The sequence below is a fragment of the Hippocampus zosterae genome, chromosome 2 (genome assembly GCF_025434085.1).
Source record: "Hippocampus zosterae strain Florida chromosome 2, ASM2543408v3, whole genome shotgun sequence".
Lineage (NCBI taxonomy): Eukaryota > Metazoa > Chordata > Actinopteri > Syngnathiformes > Syngnathidae > Hippocampus > Hippocampus zosterae.
The window spans coordinates 6397443-6417280 of NC_067452.1; the positions used below are offsets into that span (position 1 = coordinate 6397443).

The window sequence follows — 19838 nt, forward strand, 5'->3', positions numbered from 1 at the left end:
TTAGTTCCGCCTCCAGTCGCCATCATAAAGAACTACATACTCGGCATTGACCCAAGAGTACATGGGGCAGGGTGCTGCCTGGCTAATTTGGACAGGCTGATTTCAGACCTCGAGTTCCTGCACAGCATCTGCACGTGAATTCACAATATTGTACAGTGTCTGTTTGGGTGTGTGCGACACGTGACGCCGCGTGGGCGGGGCTTGCTGCATATTCATCAGACCGTGGGAGCGACAGCGCTGCGGTTGGAAGACTAAGACGGAGCTCGGCTTTCTCGCAGCTGGATGGAGACCGACGGTCGGGCCCACACAGATGTGAATTGTCGCCACCGTCGAGCGTGTCACTCGCAGCCAAAGTCCAGTGACTGACTCGCGTCCTCCGCGGACGCTGATATCGCGGCTGCACACATGACAGACGTTCAGAACCTTTTTTGAATGAATTAGTTCTTATCAGCACGTGCGCGGCCGTACGCTACAGCGATGGAGTCTATTTTAGACACTTTAACGTCCGATAAACTCTACCAACCTGGAGGCACGCACCTGTTGGACCTGGAGGAACTCCACGAGGGAGATTTCCTCACCAACGTGGTGAGTCACACACGCCGCTCACTTCTCGTGCGACACCTTGCGCGTAACCAAGTGCGCCTGCCTCCTGCCGGTAGCCTCCTTTTAATTGTCTTCAAAACAAACGCACTTTAGCTGGATGGTCCACCCGGACCCGGACTTAAGGAGACGGATCCTGCTTGATATCCGGTGCTGTTCCCTTTTCACCTCGTGTGTGCGTGCGCGCACGTGCGTGTGGGTCAAAACGAGTTCAGTCAACCCCCAAATTAACCCCTTTAAAGTGTAAAACTCCAGAAAAAAAGCGGTATTCAAAATGGGAAACAACAACTCCAGCTAACCTTACTCGTTTCTTCCTTTTATTCTGCAGTATATAAGAAAGATTGATCCCCCCCCCCCCCCCTTATTGGTGTGCTTACCTCTGGACGTTTCAGATTAATGCCACAGATCATCCAGACTGCGAAAAACACAAAGAAAAAGAAGGTGGTGTCGAAGAAGTTCACGAAAGTAGACTAACTATTTGCATACATTGCAGTGAAGAACCTTTTTCTCATAATTTTTATTGACAACACAAAGTTACTTATCCTCCAACCGCAGATTGGAGAGGGAAAAAAATCACTGTTAAGACACCACATCACTGGATGGTCAGTCAGGCTTAACTTTCCGATAATCAGGCCTTCAATGACTTCAATCAGAAGGAGCGAATGGGTGTCAAAATCTGATTATCAGTGTGTGTGTGTGTATTTCACATCAGATACTAGGTGACATGATCTTTCTGCAATACCATGACATGATTATTTTTCTGTCCACAATATATCTCCCCTTTTTTGTTGTTGTCATTTTTGTTGTTGTTGTTTTTCTAAATTTTTCCCCATGGCACTGTACGAACCCGGCTCAACAAGGCACCTCTTGCTAAAGCTACCAGGTACTATTTCTAGTTTCAGTGCCAGTTAAGGGTCGCTAATTGGCCGAGCACATTGGTCATCATCGTGTTATTCTCACTTTGATGATTCACACAAAGGAATGACCAAATAAAACATACCTAGCCTATTTATTCTGTTGGTATGCCTTAGCTCTGAACACTTTAATATGATTGGTAATCTTTAGTGTCCGCTTTTTTGCAATGGCTTTTTTTATTCCCATCTTCACTAAAATATCAATTTTCTCTTTAATAGCCATATACTGAGAATAAGTACTTGGAGACCGCGTTCGCCTCCATTGTTGTTGTTGTTGTTTGTCACTCATCACACTCAAATTCGTAGAAACGGACAATGTCGAGTCTTCAATGCACATGAAGACGTGACGACAGAAAAATCTTATTATGAGGCAACAGTGCTAAACCTGCACTCAGCGCACAGCTGCCATCATCTACTGACTTTGATTTAAAAACAGCAGCATCACCCAGGATCTGCGTCCTCTGTGACATCATGCACCGGATCACAGCTGATGCAACGCACTGTGACAAAATTGAGTACATCATGCAATAGCAGCGGTGACAAGAAGCTCATTCTGGGAAATGGATGGCATTTTGTGTGATTCAGCAAAAAGCCAAGACACATGTGAGCCAAAGCACACGTGACATTGGATTCAACAATCATCATCTTTTATGATTCCGTTTGTCAAAGCTCTTGAACCAAAATGCACTTGTTTCTACCCCCGCCCCAAAAAAAGAAAAAAAAGGTCAAACACATAATTGCTTCACGAATAAATTATGCAAATTGTCTGACATTCTCAGAGAGAAATTTTGGTTTGCGTGGTTGAATGTTACGTTTGAGTCACTGATGACCAAACGGCTCACTTGCCTGACTTGCGTTCAGGCAGCATGGGTTCAGGTCCCACTGAGTGTCACTGTGATCGACTGTTGCTGTTTGCCTTTCACCCAAAGTCAGATCACAGAGGCCCCGATCACAAGTGGTGTGGAAAATGTATGGATGGAAGAATGGTTGTTGCATATGATTAATCTTTTACTTCTCAAAGACGCCAAGTGAGCAGTTGCAAATGTGTCTGGAAAAATATGAATTCACTCTCCTGTTCAAGATGGTCAAATGAGAGCTCATCAAATTGAGAGAGCTTGTCATTATAAAACTTAATTATGCTTGATGGTCTTTTTAATAACAGGTGCCCGAAGAAATTTGGCCAGCATTAGACATAAACGCTTAAACGTCAGTAGCAAATGAACCAAACCTGACATCTAAAATGGCAGTGTTTTGTTACCAAATAATTTTCCTTGACTTCTGATTCCAAAACGAGTTATCCATCATTCTGTCTTGTGGGGCATAATCTGGTGAAGTGAAAATACATTGATCTGGTTTCAATCATAATGCCCCTCTGGGGGCAATCATAACTGTAATGTGGCCTGTGACGAAACGAGTTTGTCACCCCAAATTGATTCCATGTTCTATTGTAATTTCTTTTTTTTTTTTTGCGCTACTCCCCATTCAAACCCTGCACTCCAGCTGTAGAAAGGCACGCCCATCTTATTTGCATGCTCTCTTCGCATTGGCCATGCAGCTGGAAGAAGGAATGCAAGCAGGCATGCTGTGTGTGTGTGTGTGTGTGTGTGTGTGTGTGTGTGTGTGTGTGTGTGTGTGCGCGTGTCTGCGTGCGTGTGTGTGTCTCCTGTTTTCCTGAGAACTATAACTGACTTTAGTCTCCACATTAACTCAAGTGAAGCTAAATGCAGCCAAACCACTGTAGCCGCATGAAATCAAAGACAGTAGGGAGCACTGCCTTCTTCTTTTAACTCTGTGGCATAATTTTCATTTCATTTCAATCAGAAAATAATCGTGATGAGCATCCAAATCCATTAAATGGTGAGACTCACAGTTATGTCATCCAACGCACGATTCCACTTTACGAACAAAGTCAGTAAAAGCCCGATGATCAGTTGTCTCTAAAAGATGGTGTGGTGCGGGATGTGATAGAGCAGTGGTACTCAAACGTTTTACACCAAGTGCCACTTTGAAAGATACTTAGGTCCCAAATTACAGTCATAATAACCAACATTACAATGCAGTCCCATAGTCGACTCAAGTGTTCATCAGCAATGGGAAGTTTTATTCAAGATGACAGTCTTTCCACGGGACCAAGGAAGGCCAGTGACAAAGTCCAGAGAAATATGGGACCATGGTCGAGGTGGAATCGGTAATGAGTGCAATAACCTCGCGGGCTGTTGACATGTAGCCTTACTAGCAGCACAAGCAGAGCAGGCTCGAACAAAGTCAGTGGCGTCGTTCATTAGCTCCAGCCACCAAAATCGCTGCATAATTAGCTGAAGGGTACGGTTGATTATGGGATGGCAAGCTATCTTGGAACTGTGCCCCCATTGTATTACTTCTGAGCGGAGACGTGGGGGGCACCCAGATCGAACCAAAGTCTCTTCCTGAGCCTCCTCAATTTTTTGCTCTATTTCCCACCTAAGCGCCTCCATGATGCTATGGTCTGGTAGGAAGTTGTCCTTTCTTCGTTTAGATCATAAATTTGTGATATTGCGTCGGGTTTGGTGTTCTTCGATCCTATGCGGTTTGTTAATGTCAAATGTGTAACGTGTGATTAACAGAGCCCAGCGGGCTTGACGGAAGTTAAGTCTCTTAGCCGAACGAATGTATGATCAATTCTTTTGATCGGTGTACACTATGATCGGCTCCTTAGTGCCTTTGAGCCAATGCTTCCACACCTGTAATGCTTGGACGATGGCCAGTAGTGCCCTGTTTTCCACATTGCAGTTTGATTCGGTCTTCGTGTGTCGTTGAGAGAAGAAGGCGCAAGGGTGGAGTCTCTGGTCGATTGGGGAGTGCTGGGACAACACTGCCCCCACTCCTGAATCCGAAGGGCCCACTTCTGAAACAAACGGAAGTTCGGCGTTAGGGTGGTTTTTATTACAGGCGGGTTAGTGAAAGCATTCTGGAGGTCATTGAAGGTTTCAGCCTCGGAATTCCATCGAAATTGTGTCTTAGTGGATGTGAGACCTGTTAATGGAGCTGCCATTTAGCTGTAATTTCTAATAAAGCCGTAGTAGAAGTTAGCAAATCCCAAGAAACATTGCAATTACTTTCGAGTGGTGGGTGGGCGTAGGCTACCCAATCACTGAGTCTTCCAAGGATCACCTCTGAGCTGACACCGCTCTTTCATGAACCCCAGGAATTATATGGATTCAACACGAAACTCACATTTTTCTGCCTTAACAAATAGCTTGTTTTCAAGAATCTGCTGCAAAACGGTTCAGATATGCTGTTGGTGTTCCTTTAGATTTTTGAAAAAAAATCAATCTGGCATTGAGATAAACGAAACAACATATTAGATCCCTGAGAACATCATTAATGAGATTTTTAAAAACGGCCGGTGCATTGCTAAGGCCAAATGGCATGACTAAATACTCAAAATGTCCTATAGGTGTCATGAATGCCGTCTTCCACTCATCCCCCTCACCAATTCTTACCAAATGGTAGGCACTACACAGGTGCAATTTTGAGAACATTTTGGCTGACTGTAATGGTGCAAATGCTGAGTCCGAAAGAGGAAGAGGGTCATTATTCTTAATAGTAATTTCGTTTAGCCCTCGGTAATCCACACAGATGCAAAGACTTGTCTTTTTCCTCATTAAAGAAAAATCTGGCCCCCAATGGAGACTTGGGTGGCCGATTGAGACCTGCTGTGAGTTTTACGAGTTAACACACTCATAATGAAGGCAATCCTAGTACTATCTAGTGGTAAGTGGGCTGTTGGTCGAGTAAATGAGACTGCAATGGTGCAGGAATTGACTGCAACCACCGGGTTCACCCCTACAACGAGGCGGGTAAGACAAGTTAATCTCCCAGCTAGGTAGCGCAGGAGGGGTCGCTACAACAGGTGACGGGCGTGGTTCTGAGGGGTGCGATACTTGGGAAAGTTGTTAGTCAATGCTAGACCCGAAAGCCTTTGGGCCAGCTAAGCAACTGCGCTGCGGAGCTCCGTGCGCGCGAAGGCCTGCCGTCCCACCAGTCATCCTTGGCTGGCCAGCGCATGCAAAATTTTATGTGAGTCTACAGAGTGTATGGTCGGATAATTTGTTTATGGTTCCGAAAGGTTCCGGAACAGAATCGGACTCTATAAACGTAAACTCAGATAAATGTGGATGAAAAATATTAATTTACAGCAAAAATGGTGGAAAGCTGACAAAATACTAATAATGACACTAGTGGGCACACCAGGAGAAAACAAGAGAAATCAAAAGCACTTGCAGAAGGCAAGGGAAAAATGCAAATGAAAATAGCTTGTCAACCAGGGACAAGATGACCATCCATCCACGTAGCCATCCATTTTCTACCGGGGTCGAGTCACGGGGGCAACAGCTTTAGCAGGGATGCCCAGACTTCCCTGTCCCCAGCCACCTCTTCCCGGGGGGATCCCGGGGAGACATACTCCCTTCAGCGTGTCCTTGGTTGTCCCCGGGGCCTCTCACCGGTAAGACATGCCCAGGACAACTCACCAGGGAGTTGTCCAGGAGGCATTCTAATTAGCTGCCTGAGCCACCTCATCTAGCTCCACTCAACGTGGAGGAGAAACGGCTCGACTTTGAGCCCATCCCGGATGACCGAGCTTCTCACCTTATCTCTACGGGCGAGCCACACCCTGTGGAGAAAATACCGAAACGGAGAGTAATAATAAACATTGGCAAACTAATTCCGGAAAAGAACAAGAATATGAGGCACAGCGCAAAGACCGGAACACCATTGCCACCTGCTGGGGACTAAACAGAATGGAATTATGACACCGAATGAAAGCAGCAATCATTCATGTCATCTTTTGATCTGTCACATTTGCAAGAAGCTAACGCCGTATGAAGGATTAAAAATGATTATAAGGGATAATTATTATTCGTGTTTGGTCTTTTTCTTAGTCACTGTCACGTCGCGTGCCCGCCAGCAGGTGGCGGGTTTTTTCCTCCGCCTGTTCTGCACACCTGTTCGTAATTTCGGGCTGATTACCCTCCTTTATTAGGAGACTCCGGCAGTCCTCTCACTGCCGGAGAATTCCTTACCGTGCCATTGCTCTCTCTCGCTATTTCATCGTTTGTATTTACTCGCTGCCTTTTTGCCTTACGGCCTCTACTATTGTTATTCGCGTCTCACCCAGATTGTGGTTGCTCTAGATTACTGATCTCAATACTTCCTCGCTCTTTGTTTTTTCGCGAGCGTTTTCGGTTGTTTTTCCTTATTTCCTGGTCCTTATTTGACCAGCGTTTTCTGTTTCCGTTTTCCCTGTCGGGCTCTTTCTGTTCGTATTAAAACCCTTTGTTTTTTCATACAAGACCTTTTCGTGTCTGCTTTTTCCTGGGATCCACCTCGTTATTTTTTGTTGTGCACGAGGCGATTTTTCATCGCCTCGGGCGCAACGTGACAGTCACAGTGTTATTTGTTGTACAGTAGAAGAACACTCTTTGAAATTCATGAAAATAATCGAAGTTAATAACATTTTCAATCACTCTATAATTATCATTGTTGTCAGTACCAGTGCTTTAAAAGTGTGAAAGAAAAGGTTGCTGGTCCGCGAACAACATGTGCTTGTCTCAACTGGACTGTGGCACAAAAAAGGTTTGGGGACCACTGAATTAAAATATAAGACAGGTAATCAACTTTCTTGATGGTTCGGTGGGCCCGGTCACATCTGCGCCGGTGGTTGTAGCCAGTTGAAATAGAGGGCTTTCCTTCTTTCTAACTTCGGTTGCTAACTGGAGTTAAATCACCAGCCCAGAAACTATCATCGTCTCCTTTGTGAGAGCTTCTGTGTGTGATAAGTTAAGAAAAAAAAATAACAAAAAAATTAAATTTGAGTGATAAGAAAGGACCAGAGAAGAATTATTGTTTTTTTTTTAAAGGATCATTCAAATAATATTCTAGCCATACATACAATTTTAACATACTGTAGAAGACAAGAACTGTCTTTCAATCACTGCAAAAGCTATACCTTGAAATAAAACGGAACTGTTCTTAAAACTGCTTTGTACTTGAAAACTAGAAAGAATACTTTCCTGGATCAAAAAGAAGCTTTAAAACGAATGCATGCATAGCTAGGAGCTCCATTGTAACTAGGGCTGCAACTAACTTACTTTAATAATAAATTAATTTGTCAATAATTTTGTTGATGAATCATTGAATGAGATAACAAAAAAACTATTTCACCTGCTATTTAAAAAAAACAACCTAGGGCATCAAATTAACACTGCTGAAAAAGCACAAATAGAAATTAAGATGATATCACTGGTTTGGTACGTGACATAGGCAAAAATGTTGATCATTGTTTTCCAAAGTAAAAGCAGATGTTTGCAAAGCTCTTCTTCGAATTAAACACATCGATAATAAGTCCGCTTTCATGCAGCACTACATAAATCTCTGAATATTTACTGTTGAGAAACTTGACATTCTGAGGACTTGGTCAGTATTCAATGAAACAAATTGTCTCAATAATTAAGCAAAATAATTATCGATCAAGATGATAATTGATTAGTCGTTGAGAGTCTCTTCAGACTCCCTGATTGTGATGCGAACCAGATCCAGTGAGAGAGCGATCTTAAGATGGCACTGTTGCCAGATTCAAATTAAGGACCAACGGGTTGCGTTAAGTGTTTGGAGAACATATCTCGCATGTCCTGCACCACAGTCAAAGTGACAAGAGTTTGACACTGCCCTGTAGTTACCAGAAAAGCCCAAATTTCATCTTCTCCGACTAGACTCTTGACTTCTTTGCATTTGTGCCCAGTGCTGCTTCTTACAGGTCAGTTTTCCTAGACATTTTGATTATTCGGGGAGGAGAGTAACAATTGTGATTGAAGGTACGCTTATGTTTGCACTGTGCTGTGGCGGTTGTCTCCAGTGCACAACACACGATAAAAATCAGACGAACCCTACTTTCGATTGCACATTCACGCAACCTGGTGAATTTAAGGTGCCCTTCACTTTGCTCCTCTTTTGCCTACTTTAGCTACTCTTGTCATTTGCAAATTGTTTGAATCTGTGCTCATGAACATGTTCATGGAAGCTAGTGGCGGCACCTTGCATTGCTCTTTTCCTCCCTTGCTAATGACACACAAGTATGAGACTAAGCTGTACGAGTTAAAGCGCTTCCCAGCATAGAGCTTTGTGCAAAGAAAATGAAAGGTCCACTTTGATGACAGTTCTCGCAACAAGTGTCTGTCCTAACGTCAGAACTAACGTCTCGTTTGTATTTGTATGGTTCATGCGGTTGACGCAACGGACAGAATAATCCCAGTGGATCACTGAAGCATTTGAGGAACTTTCAAAGATTATAATGATCACGTTCGGCTGTTGTGAGAAACAGACTGAGGTCTGCAATAAGACAAGGCCAAGACAGATAGGACACATGTGACATGAGCATTGAAAGAGTTTAAATGTCTGTCGAGGCTTAAACATGAATCGCTTCTCAGATCAATGAGGCCGTGACAATGTTAACAAAAAAATGTGAACGATTAAACCATATGCTCTATATCAAAGATGAAACACAACCCACATTCCGCTTTTCTTCGGCATACTCGGCTGTTACAACGCCGCTATGACCAATGTGTCTTTATGAGCACAACTGATGTCTGCCACCTCGTGATAAATTGTGATACATACACTTGTGCTTCGAAGTTTACATACCCAAAGGGACCGGGTGCCCAAGTCCGGTCCTCAACAGCCGCGATTCAACCCGGTTTAGGCGTCTCCCTCCCCCAAACACACCGATTCAATTGATCAGCTCACCAGCAAGCTTTGTGGAAGCCTGATAACGATCCTGACCATTTGAATCAAGTGTGTTGGAGGAGGGAGAAATCTGTCATGGGTGGGCAAAGTAGAACTATAGTGTTTGGAACGAGAAAATTGTTGCTGCTCGGGTTCAAAAAGTTGTCCGCCAGCTCGCTGTACTTTGTCTTCTGTCCATTCTCAACCCTTTCTTGCACCCTGTAACCTGATAACATGATACATGATAAGCCCTCCACTGTAGTAACCACTGTCCCCGAAAGGGTTAATACACTTCCACCAAGTCATCAGACTACTTCTGCCGGTGGCATGATCCAGAGTCTTAATGCAAATCGACAAATGGAACAGAAAGGTTTTTCAGTTTTTTCATCGTCATCATCAAGTGTTTCATCTTTTCGATCACCGAAACAGTGAAAAGGCAAAAAAAAAAAAAAATCAAACAAAACACTTTTGGGGCCCTCTTTTAGTAGATTGGTGTGACTTATCCGACAATGTAGAAACAGAAAGTAGGCTGCGCTCAGCGAAAAAATGAGTGCATCGTCATTTTCTTGCCAGGGCAATGATCTAGATCTGTGGATTTGTGAATTTAGAAGATGCACTATGCCAGAGGTGGCCAACCAGTCAGAGACTAAGAGCCAATTTCGTTTACTCTGTTACTGCAAAGAGCCACATCGTACACATAGACACACATGGACATCACCCCATCCCTTCCGCTTTCTCACAAACACACACAGACACACACACACACACGCAGGGCAGGGCAGTCATTTTCAACAATGAATAGTGTGTGCACTGTCTCACACGCACAAACTCTCAGTTTAACCGAGTCCACAAACAAAAATAAAATAAGGTTTTTCTCTTCCTATGTATGTTGCTGAGCACCCTCGTGCAGGAACTTCTGGCATTTCTTCTCTTGAACAATCCTTTTCACATCTGGCTTGTATTCCGTTGTCGCCACTCGAAGCAGGCAAGGTCTGCATGCGAGCTGCAGCAGTTACTTACGACTTGGGTCAGCTTGCCAGATAGGGAATACTTTTATGACCGAAGATCGACTTTTGAAGCGACCAACCTCGCGCAATCGACCTGATCACGCATGTGCAAGCATACACACACACACACACACACATGCACGCAAACATGCACGCGGGCGCCCAACCATGCAACACGTATGCAACGCATAACGCGTGCACAGCATGGTGAGTAACAGCTGGAACATGAACGAAACCGAAACACACAGACACACAAATCTTTTTTCACCCCAAACCCCATTTTCCTCCTCCCACCCCTCGACTTGGGACCAGCCCGCGGCCGCTACCCAATACGTCGATCGCGATCGACGTGTTGGGTACCCCTGCTTTAAAATCAGAAGTAATTTGCTGACTAGCTTAGCACTTAGCGCCATTATTTGTGCATGTGCTGTGACCTAAAGGTCAAAATTCAGTTGTCATCTGACTGGTTTCCCTGTATGTCAATCAAGTAACAGGATTAATGATAGGCTGACATAGTAAATTCTGCTGTATTTAGCGCCGTTGTTTGAATGGCAGTGCAACCACCGAGGCGTTTTCGATGCGTGTCATGTGAAAAGTTCGCATTGAATCAGCCAAAGAGCCGCATGCGGCTCGCGAGCCACGGGTTGGTCACACCTGCGCTACGCCTCACTGGGCGTCCCTCCCTCACCCCCCAGCACATCTGCAAATATGATAACACAAAGTATACTGAACATTAGACTTGCAAAATGGAGATCTGTTTTGCAGTACAGGTGGTCGAATGTGATTTTGGTGCGTTTGATTGAAGAGCAGGTAGATAAGTTCAAACCCAAAGTTGAAGTCATCCGATTTCGTTCATGTACACGACAGTATGTGGCATCAGCAATGGACAATCCATCCGAATCATTTTAGAAATCAATTGATTGAACAGAGTATAAATCATTATCATACGGAAAATATTTTAACAGCACCCAGCCTCTGTTGTAAATGCGTCTGTGTGTTGGGGGAGGGTGGCGTTCCCACACAAGCGCATAATCAGGATGCAAGGCGGTCTCCAATTGCCACGGCCGACGACATCATTTGCAAGGGGAGAGCTTGCAGTTTACCTGCCAGTGTCATGCACGGACCCCTATTTCTTTTTCCGCCGTGTCAAGTGCAGTGAGCTTCCTCAAGAAATCTCCTTTTTGTACATGACATCAATGTTAATGTTCTATATTAGTTTGTGGTTCAACATAGCAGGAAAGGATGAGGAGATCTGCAGCATTTATTTCATGTCTAGCCATGTGGATCTTGTGGTCCTTAACCTCCTGATGGAGCAAATACAATATTTCTTAATTTAATGTCCCCCGATTAGTCATATGTGTGCTTATATTCCATGTGATTTCACAGAACATTGCACCCATCCCAGACCTTCAACGCGGGCATGTTCAACCGCAAAGACAAGCTAACATAATGTACAATGACATTTTGAGGTTAAAACTACATTTTAAGATGCTACACCGTTGTGACGTCAATTCACTTTTAATGTATGGTCATTGCTTTTTAAATTTGATGGATGGATGTAGAGCACGGAATGGACCTGCAGCGCTGCTTTGTGGTTACTAGCAAGCCATTTGAGCACACGCAGACCATAGTTCATATTAAAATAACATGAATCCTCATTAGCTTTTTAAATTCATGCTTGTGAAGTGATTTGACATGCGGCGACAGTTGATGCTATTTTTGCACATGAGCTCACGCGGGTTTCCTGGAATCCAACATTGAAATGCAGTCTCCTTGCCTCATTCAAATCAAAATCTCCCTGGATGCCCATGAAGTCTGAGCACCGCAGTGTCCCAGGCTTCCAGAACATCTCAGCTCGGTGACTCATCTTCGTTCAGGATGAACATGTGTTGTATGCAATGACATCAGCGCAGTGGAGGTGACAATCGGGTCATTATAGACTGTGTGACTCATGGGAATGCCTTAAAATCCATTCATCTTCACTTCCTAATAGCAACGTGGGTGGTTATTTTGCTAACTTTCATAAGGGTGATTAATATGAAATCCATGAACATTTTTCTTTGATGGAGGCTCTTTACAGGTAAACTGTCTGCCATTAACATTACATTGACAAAGAACACTTTAGATTGATTTTAAAAAAGAAGCTGTGTAAAAATAACAGACCCGCGTGGGGACTGACCAATAGTATTCTTTTGTGGAAAAAATTTCTGACTCAACAAATGTGAACATTGCTTTCCCTTTCGACAATGATGGGACGCACAAATGACATTAACACAGGTCAAGCCCCACTGTGAAAAATTCATTTAAAAAATGGCAACTACTGTAGTGGTTGGCTCGTCTGCTTCCTGACGACCGTTGATGTTCGTTTGAGCAAAGCACCAAATCCTTCGACCTAACTCAAGAGGTGCCGCACTGGTTGCGCTTTCTCACCTTTCTCTTCGACACTCGATGGTCGGACCCATGTGTGTGATCTTGCTGTGCCAAATGTATAGACACAGTGACTCTAAGCTGCATACCTTGAGAAATTATCTTTTGAGAAATACATTTTTTTTAAACCAAAAACAAATTCAGTCCCCTTTGCTGAAGAAAGTCCAACTCTTCCCCCGTAAAATAATATTTTCTGAAAGTTCCCCTTTACTCGGCATCTGAGCATCTGCACAGCAGCTGTCCCACCTTCTTGAATCCATTTGTAACATTTTGTGTTGCAGCCATTCTCAGGTGACCAGATGGACGACTTCAGCAGCGAATTATTCAGCAGCTTCTTTGAAGACCACCTGCTAGACCGCCCCCTGCTGGCAGACAGACATTCTTTCCTCCACATGGAAACAAACAGCAGTCCAGGTCACAATCATCATCTTTAACTTTGATCCTTATTTGATGCGGATGTACTGCACAAAGGGCAAACATATACAGTACCTACACAGGATGAGTGATGCTTTCGGTCATCCTGTGTCGTCTTCTCGCTTGCTGCCAGTTGAGGATTGAAGACGTGCTTTCAAGGGGGTGTAATCCAAGAAATACTCTGCAGCCCCAATAACAATTTTTAATGGCCTCTTCATTTCCTTGCATTCCTGTGCATTAGCCAGCTGCTTGACCCGTCAGCCAACATCCGCACAGAAATGAACCGCAAACCCTCAATTGGACTAACATTTCAAAGCCAACGGCATCGAGGCCAACTATGAGTTCCCCCTAAAAACGTTCAGGTAACCTCCTCCCTCACTCAGAGGTCAATTTCCAAAATTCACAAGTGCATATTGGCTTTGGCTTCCAAAAATCTGGACTTTTAACGGGTCAATGTTTTTTTGGCCAAGTAATTCCGCCTTCGAAATGGCCTTCATCGGGGCCGCACTACTTTTTCAGCAAAAGCACAATACCACGTTTACATTTTAATAGCAAATAAAATGCAAACGTGTCTACATAAATAGGATTACATTTCTGACCTGCTTTAATTTGTGGCTTCACAGACATCCAAGGTGAACACAGCTACTCTTTGAGTGAAGACTCCGCCCCGCAGAGCCCCGCCCTGTCAGTCAAGATGGACCAAGACTCTGGTGGGTGACTCATCTTTCTAATGACTTGTCAATCTCCTCGTCTGATTAGCAATAAATAATGGAGGTACTCGCTGCTTTGTTTGGTGCAACGTTTTTTGTCATTTTGCACACACATGCACGCACGCGGGGGAAAGGCACAAAAGGTGTGTGTAAGGCTTTTGAAAATCATTACGAACCAGCGATTTTATGCCCACCCACAAGAAAAGCGAATAACAAAGACGACTTTGGCTGTCCATCCATCCATCCATCCATCCATCCATCCATCCATCCATCATCTACCGCTTATCCGGGGCCGGGTCGCGGGGGCAACAGCTTTAGCAGGGAAGCCCAGACTTCCCTCTCCCTAGCTACTTCGTCCAGCTCTCCCCGGGGGATCCCGAGTCGTTCCCAGACAAGCTGGGTGACATAGTCTCTCCAGCGTGTCCTGGGTCTTCCTCGGGGTCTCCTCCCGGTGGGGCATGACCGGAACACCTCACCGGGGAGGCGCTCAGGAGGCATCCGAATAAGATGCCCAAGCCACCTCATCTGGCTCCTCTCGATATGGAGGAGAAGCGGCTCGACTCTGAGCCCCTCCCGGATGACCGAGCTTCTCACCTTATCTCTAAGGGAGAGCCCGGACACCCTGCGGAGAAAACTCATTTCGGCCGCTTGTAACCGGGATCTCGTTCTTTCGGTCACGACCCATAGCTTGTGACCATAGATGAGGGTTGGAACGTAGATCGACCGGTAAAATGAGAACTTCGCCCTTTGGCTCAGCTCCTTCTTCACCACGACAGACCGATACGATGTCCGCATCACAGCAGACGCTGCACCGCTCCGCCTGTCGATCTCCCGCTCCCTTCTGCCCCCACTCGTGAACAAGACCCCAAGATACTTGAACTCCTCCACTTGGGGCAAGATCTCTTCCCTGACCCGGAGGGGGCACTCCACCCTCTTTCGACTGAGGACCATGGTTTCAGATTTGGAGGTGCTGATCTTCATCCCAACCGCTTCACACTCGGCTGCGAAACGCTCCAGTGAGAGTTGGAGAGCCCTGTTTGAAGGAGCCAACAGCACCACATCATCTGCAAAAAGCAGGGATGTAATACTGAGGCCCCCAAAACTGACCCCCTCAACGCTTCGGCTGCGCCTAGAAATTCTGTCCATAAAGGTTATGAACAGAATCGGCGACAAAGGGCAGCCTTGGCGGAGTCCTACCCCCACTGGAAACGATTCCGACTTACTGCCGGCAATGCGAACCAAACTCTGACATCGGTGGTATAGTGACCGAACAGCACGTATCAGGGGGTTCAGTACCCCATACCCTCGAAGCACCCCCCACAGAACTCCCCGAGGGACAGGGTCAAACGCCTTCTCCAAGTCCACAAAACACATGTAGACTGGTTGGGCGAATTCCCACATACCCTCGAGGACCCTGCTAAGGGTGTAGAGCTGGTCCACTGTTCCACGGCCGGGACGAAAACCACACTGCTCCTCCTCAATCTGAGGCTCGACTTCCTGACGGACCCTCCTCTCCAGCACCCCTGAATAGACCTTACCAGGGAGGCTGAGGAGTGTGATCCCTCTATAGTTGGAACACACCCTCCGGTCCCCGTTTTTAAAAAGAGGGACTACCACCCCGGTCTGCCAATCCAGAGGCACTCTCCCTGTTGACCACGCGATGTTGCAGAGGCGTGTCAACCAGGACAGCCCCACAACATCCAGAGCCTTGAGGAACTCCGGGCGGATCTCATCCCCCCCCTGGGGCCTTGTCACCGAGGAGCTTTTTAACCACATCGGTGACTTCCGCCACAGAGATAGGAGAGCCCACCTCAGAGTCCCCCGGGCTCTGCTTCCTCCAAGGAAGACGTGTTGGTGGAGTTGAGGAGGTCTTCGAAGTACTCTGCCCACCGGTTCACAACGTCCCGAGTCGAAGTCAGCAGCGCCCCATCCCCACTGTACACAGTGTTAGTGGTGCACTGCTTCCCCCTCCTGAGACGTCGTATGGTGGACCAGAATTTCCTCGAAGCCGTCCGGAATTCGGCTTCCATGGCCTCGCCGAACTCTTCCCACGCTCGGGTTTTTGCCTCGGCGACCACCGAAGCCGCGGTCCGCTTGGCCAGTCGATACCCGTCAGCTGCCTCTGGGGTCCCACAGGCCATAAAGGCTCGATAGGACTCCTTCTTCAGCTTGACGGCATCCCTTACTGCTGGTGTCCACCAGCGAGTACGAGGGTTGCCGCCACGACAGGCACCAACCACCTTACGGCCACAACTCAGATTGGCCGCCTCAACAATAGAGGCACGGAACATGGTCCGCTCGGACTCAATGTCCCCCGCCTCCCCCGGAACATGGGAAAAGCTCTGTCGAAGGTGGGAGTTGAAACTCTTTCGGACAGGGGATTCCGCCAGACGCTCTCAACAAACCCTCACAATACGTTTGGGTCTGCCAGGACGGACCGGCATCTTCCCCCACCATCGGAGCCTACTCACCACCAGGTGGTGATCAGTTGACAGCTCCGCCCCTCTCTTCACCCGAGTGTCCAGAACATGCGGCCGCAAATCCGATGATACAACTACAAAGTCGATCATCGAACTGCGGCCAAGGGTGTCCTGGTGCCAAGTGCACATATGGACACCCTTATGTTTGAACAAGGTGTTCGTTATGGACAATCCGTGGCGAGCACAGAAGTCCAATAACAAAACACCACTCGAGTTCTGATCGGGGGGGCCGTTCCTCCCAATCACGCCTCTCCAGGTCTCACTGTCATTGCCCACGTGAGCATTGAAGTCCCCCAGCAGAACAAGGGAGTCCCCAGCAGGATTACTCTCCAGCACACCCTCCAAGGACTCCAAAAAGGGTGGGTATGCTGAGCTGCTGTTTGGTGCATATGCACAAACAACAGTCAGGACCCGTCCACCCACCCGAAGGCGGAGGGAGGCAACCCTCTCGTCTACTGGTGTGAACCCCAATGTACAGGCACTGAGCCGGGGGGCAATGAGTATGCCCACACCTGCTCTGCGCCTCTCACCGTGAGCAACTCCAGAGTGGAAGAGAGTCCAGCCCCTCTCGAGAGAAATGGTACCAGAACCCAGGCTGTGTGTGCAGGCAAGTCCGACTACATCCAATCGGAAATTCTCTGCCTCACACACCAGCTCGGGCTCCTTCCCTGCCAGAGGGGTGACATTCCATGTCCCAAGAGCTAGCTTCTGCAGCCGAGGATCGGACCGCCAGGGTCCCCGCCTTTGGCTGCCGCCCAGCTCACATTGCACCCGACCCCTTTGGCCCCTCTCATGGGTGGTGAGCCCATGGGAAGGGGGACCCACGTTGCCTCTTCGGGCTGTGCCCGGCCGGGCCCCATGGGTGTAGGACCGGCCACCAGGCGCTTGCCAACGAGCCCCACCTCCAGGCCTGGCTCCAGAGTGGGGCCCCGGTGACCCGCGTCCGGGCAAGGGAAACCTTGGTCTATCTATTGTATTCATCATTAGGGTCTATGAGCCGTGCTTTGTCTGGCCCCTCACCTAGAACCTGTTTGCCATGGGTGACCCTGCCAGGGGCATAAAGCCCCAGACAACTTAGCTCCTAGGATCATTGGAACACGCAAACCCCTCCACCACGGTAAGGTGACGGCTCACGGAGGGGGACTTTGGCTGTCCACCCTTCTTATTCACCAGGAGCTGTTGCTCTGATTACAAGGCCAAACATCACTTAGCAATCGGGAGACGGCTTCACATTTATTTGCAGTCACGTTGTAGTTTCCCATGTCCTCGTTAATAGTTATTAAACAAGAAGATAAGTATACAATACCATGCACTGCTCCATGTCTGTTGTTTGAAGGTTTATAATTTACAGCAACATCTGTGTTTATTTTTTGATTTCCTTGTAATAAGATAAGATATCCTTTATTTGTCCCACACTGGGGAAATTTACAGCCTCCAGCAGCAAGAATGTAGGTAGAAAGAAGAAAAGGACGAAAAGAAACTCAAACAGGGATATGAGCTGCTGGAGAGGCAGCCCCTGTAGCTGTTAATCCGTGATTTTACATGACACTTTAGCATGGAGCAGTTTGGGGTGACAAATAAACATAAGAACATTTTGCCTCTTCTAGTGGTTGTAAAGTGCCCTACCCGAACAGATATTATTGAATATATTGTAGATATCCATCCATCCATTTTCTAATCCCTTTTTATCATCACAAGGGTCGCGGGCGTGCTGGAGCCTATGCCAACTGTTTTCTGGTAGTAGGCGTGGGTGCACCCTGAACTGGTTGCTAGCCAATCACGGGGAACACATAGACAAACAACCATCCGCGCTCGCGCTCACATGAGAGACAATTTAGAATGTTCCATTAACCTGCCGTACATGTTTATGGAATGTGGCAGAAAACCGGAGAAAACACAAGTAAGCACGGGAATAATAATAAAAACTCCACACAGGAAGGCCGGGCCTGGAATCAAACCCTGCGCCTCTGCAATGAGAGGGGGACGTGCTAACCAGTCGATCGCCATGCCGCCTTACAGTAGATATGACAAAATCACAATCAAAACATTTTATTACAGCCTTGAAGGGTCTGGCGAGACACAAGGGAAAATGCTGGGTGAGGCTGCAACGCTGCGCAGCCGATCAGCTCCCGGAATAAGTTCATTTCTGCTCTTATTGGTCGAATGTTGTGCCCGGAACCAGTCGCGTGTTGTATGAGTGCCTGCTGCATGTACAATACAGGACAGACTTGCACAATGCCCGAGTCAACTCATCTTATTGTTTGGCATGCAGGGAAACTTCTCTTTCACGCATCACAATTAAACGACGCAACTTGCCGCAATATGACTGCCGACGTCTCTGTATTTTTTTTTCATTTATATTTTTAAATCATTTTTATATACTTAGTGTCATTTTTTTTCATGAATGCAGCATTGAAAAAAAAACCCACGAAGCACTGAAGCCGCAAAACATGAAGTGCGAAGTGGCGAGGGATTACTGTATATGTACGCACACAAGCAGAAGATCGATATAAATCACATTGAACAGTGCTTTTGGGTTAGCAATCCAGTCTTCAAATCTCCAATTACATGCAATTTACCGCGCACTCGCCTGTCTGTCTAAACCAGAGGTGGCCGAGCAGTCAGAGCCAATTTTTTTTTATTGTGTTACTGCAAAGAGCAAAATTCAGTTGTCATTTGACTGCTTGCCCTGTATGTCAATCATGTAACGGGATTGGTGATAGGCTGACATTGTAAATTCTGCTGTATTTAGCGCCATTGATTGAATGGCAGTGCCACCGCCCAGGCGTTTTCGATGCGTGTCATGTGAAAGCCCGGGAGCCGCACCGAACCAGCCAAAGAGCCGCCGGTTGGCCACACCTGGTCTAAGGTTTCAGTGTACTTCTCCATCTCTCAGATTGTCACCCCCTTGCCCCCCCCCCCAAAAAAAAGTAGTAGTCTTAATGTTGACACTAACAGTGTACCGATTTTCGCAATGAAAAGGCAAAATTGCCCACCACTATGGTCGACCGCATGGGATTATGGGATATGATACTATTTTTAGCACAAAAGTCAAGACCCCCTCTATTGAGTATACAGTACATAGTTGGAAGATGAAGTCAGTTTGTAGATTCAAATGCAAAACATTGTCCAGTTACGGTACTATAATATGGAAAAATACTTTCAAATAAGTCCGGACGAAGACTCACCAGCGATTTCCCTCTGCCGTCCTCTTTTGGCTGACTGCTATAGTCAGTCAACCTTTTATTTTTATGTAGCTGGGCCGTAAAAGGAGTCTTAAAGTAAGAGGTCCACTTATTTATTTGTTTTTTAGCATTTACATCTTACAGGCTAATGCTTTTTTTCCTGCTACAAATAGCCTAATGCTATTTACCTTTATACTTTCTATGTCAGGCTTTTAATCGGATGTTGTGTCAGTTTAAATCATCGAAAGCATGTTAATTGCGATTAACTCTGGATCCTAACATTGTCACTGTCAAGCGAGGATCAGCTCCCCTTGTGTGTGTGTGTGTGTGTCTGTCTGTC

At 46.4% G+C, this 19838-nt stretch overlaps 1 protein-coding gene across 1 annotated transcript in view; it reads left to right on the forward strand.

The window, feature by feature from the left end:
• Window positions 1–204: 204 nt before the first annotated feature.
• creb3l1 (cAMP responsive element binding protein 3-like 1) overlaps window positions 205–19838 on the forward strand; it is a 39537-nt gene continuing 19903 nt past the window's right edge. Inside the window, exons 1-3 of the mRNA XM_052057619.1 lie at window positions 205–585; window positions 12991–13123; window positions 13747–13833. Of these exons, the coding sequence (XP_051913579.1) occupies window positions 478–585; window positions 12991–13123; window positions 13747–13833 (328 nt within the window). The 5' untranslated portion in view covers window positions 205–477. The remainder of the gene's footprint in view (window positions 586–12990; window positions 13124–13746; window positions 13834–19838) is intronic.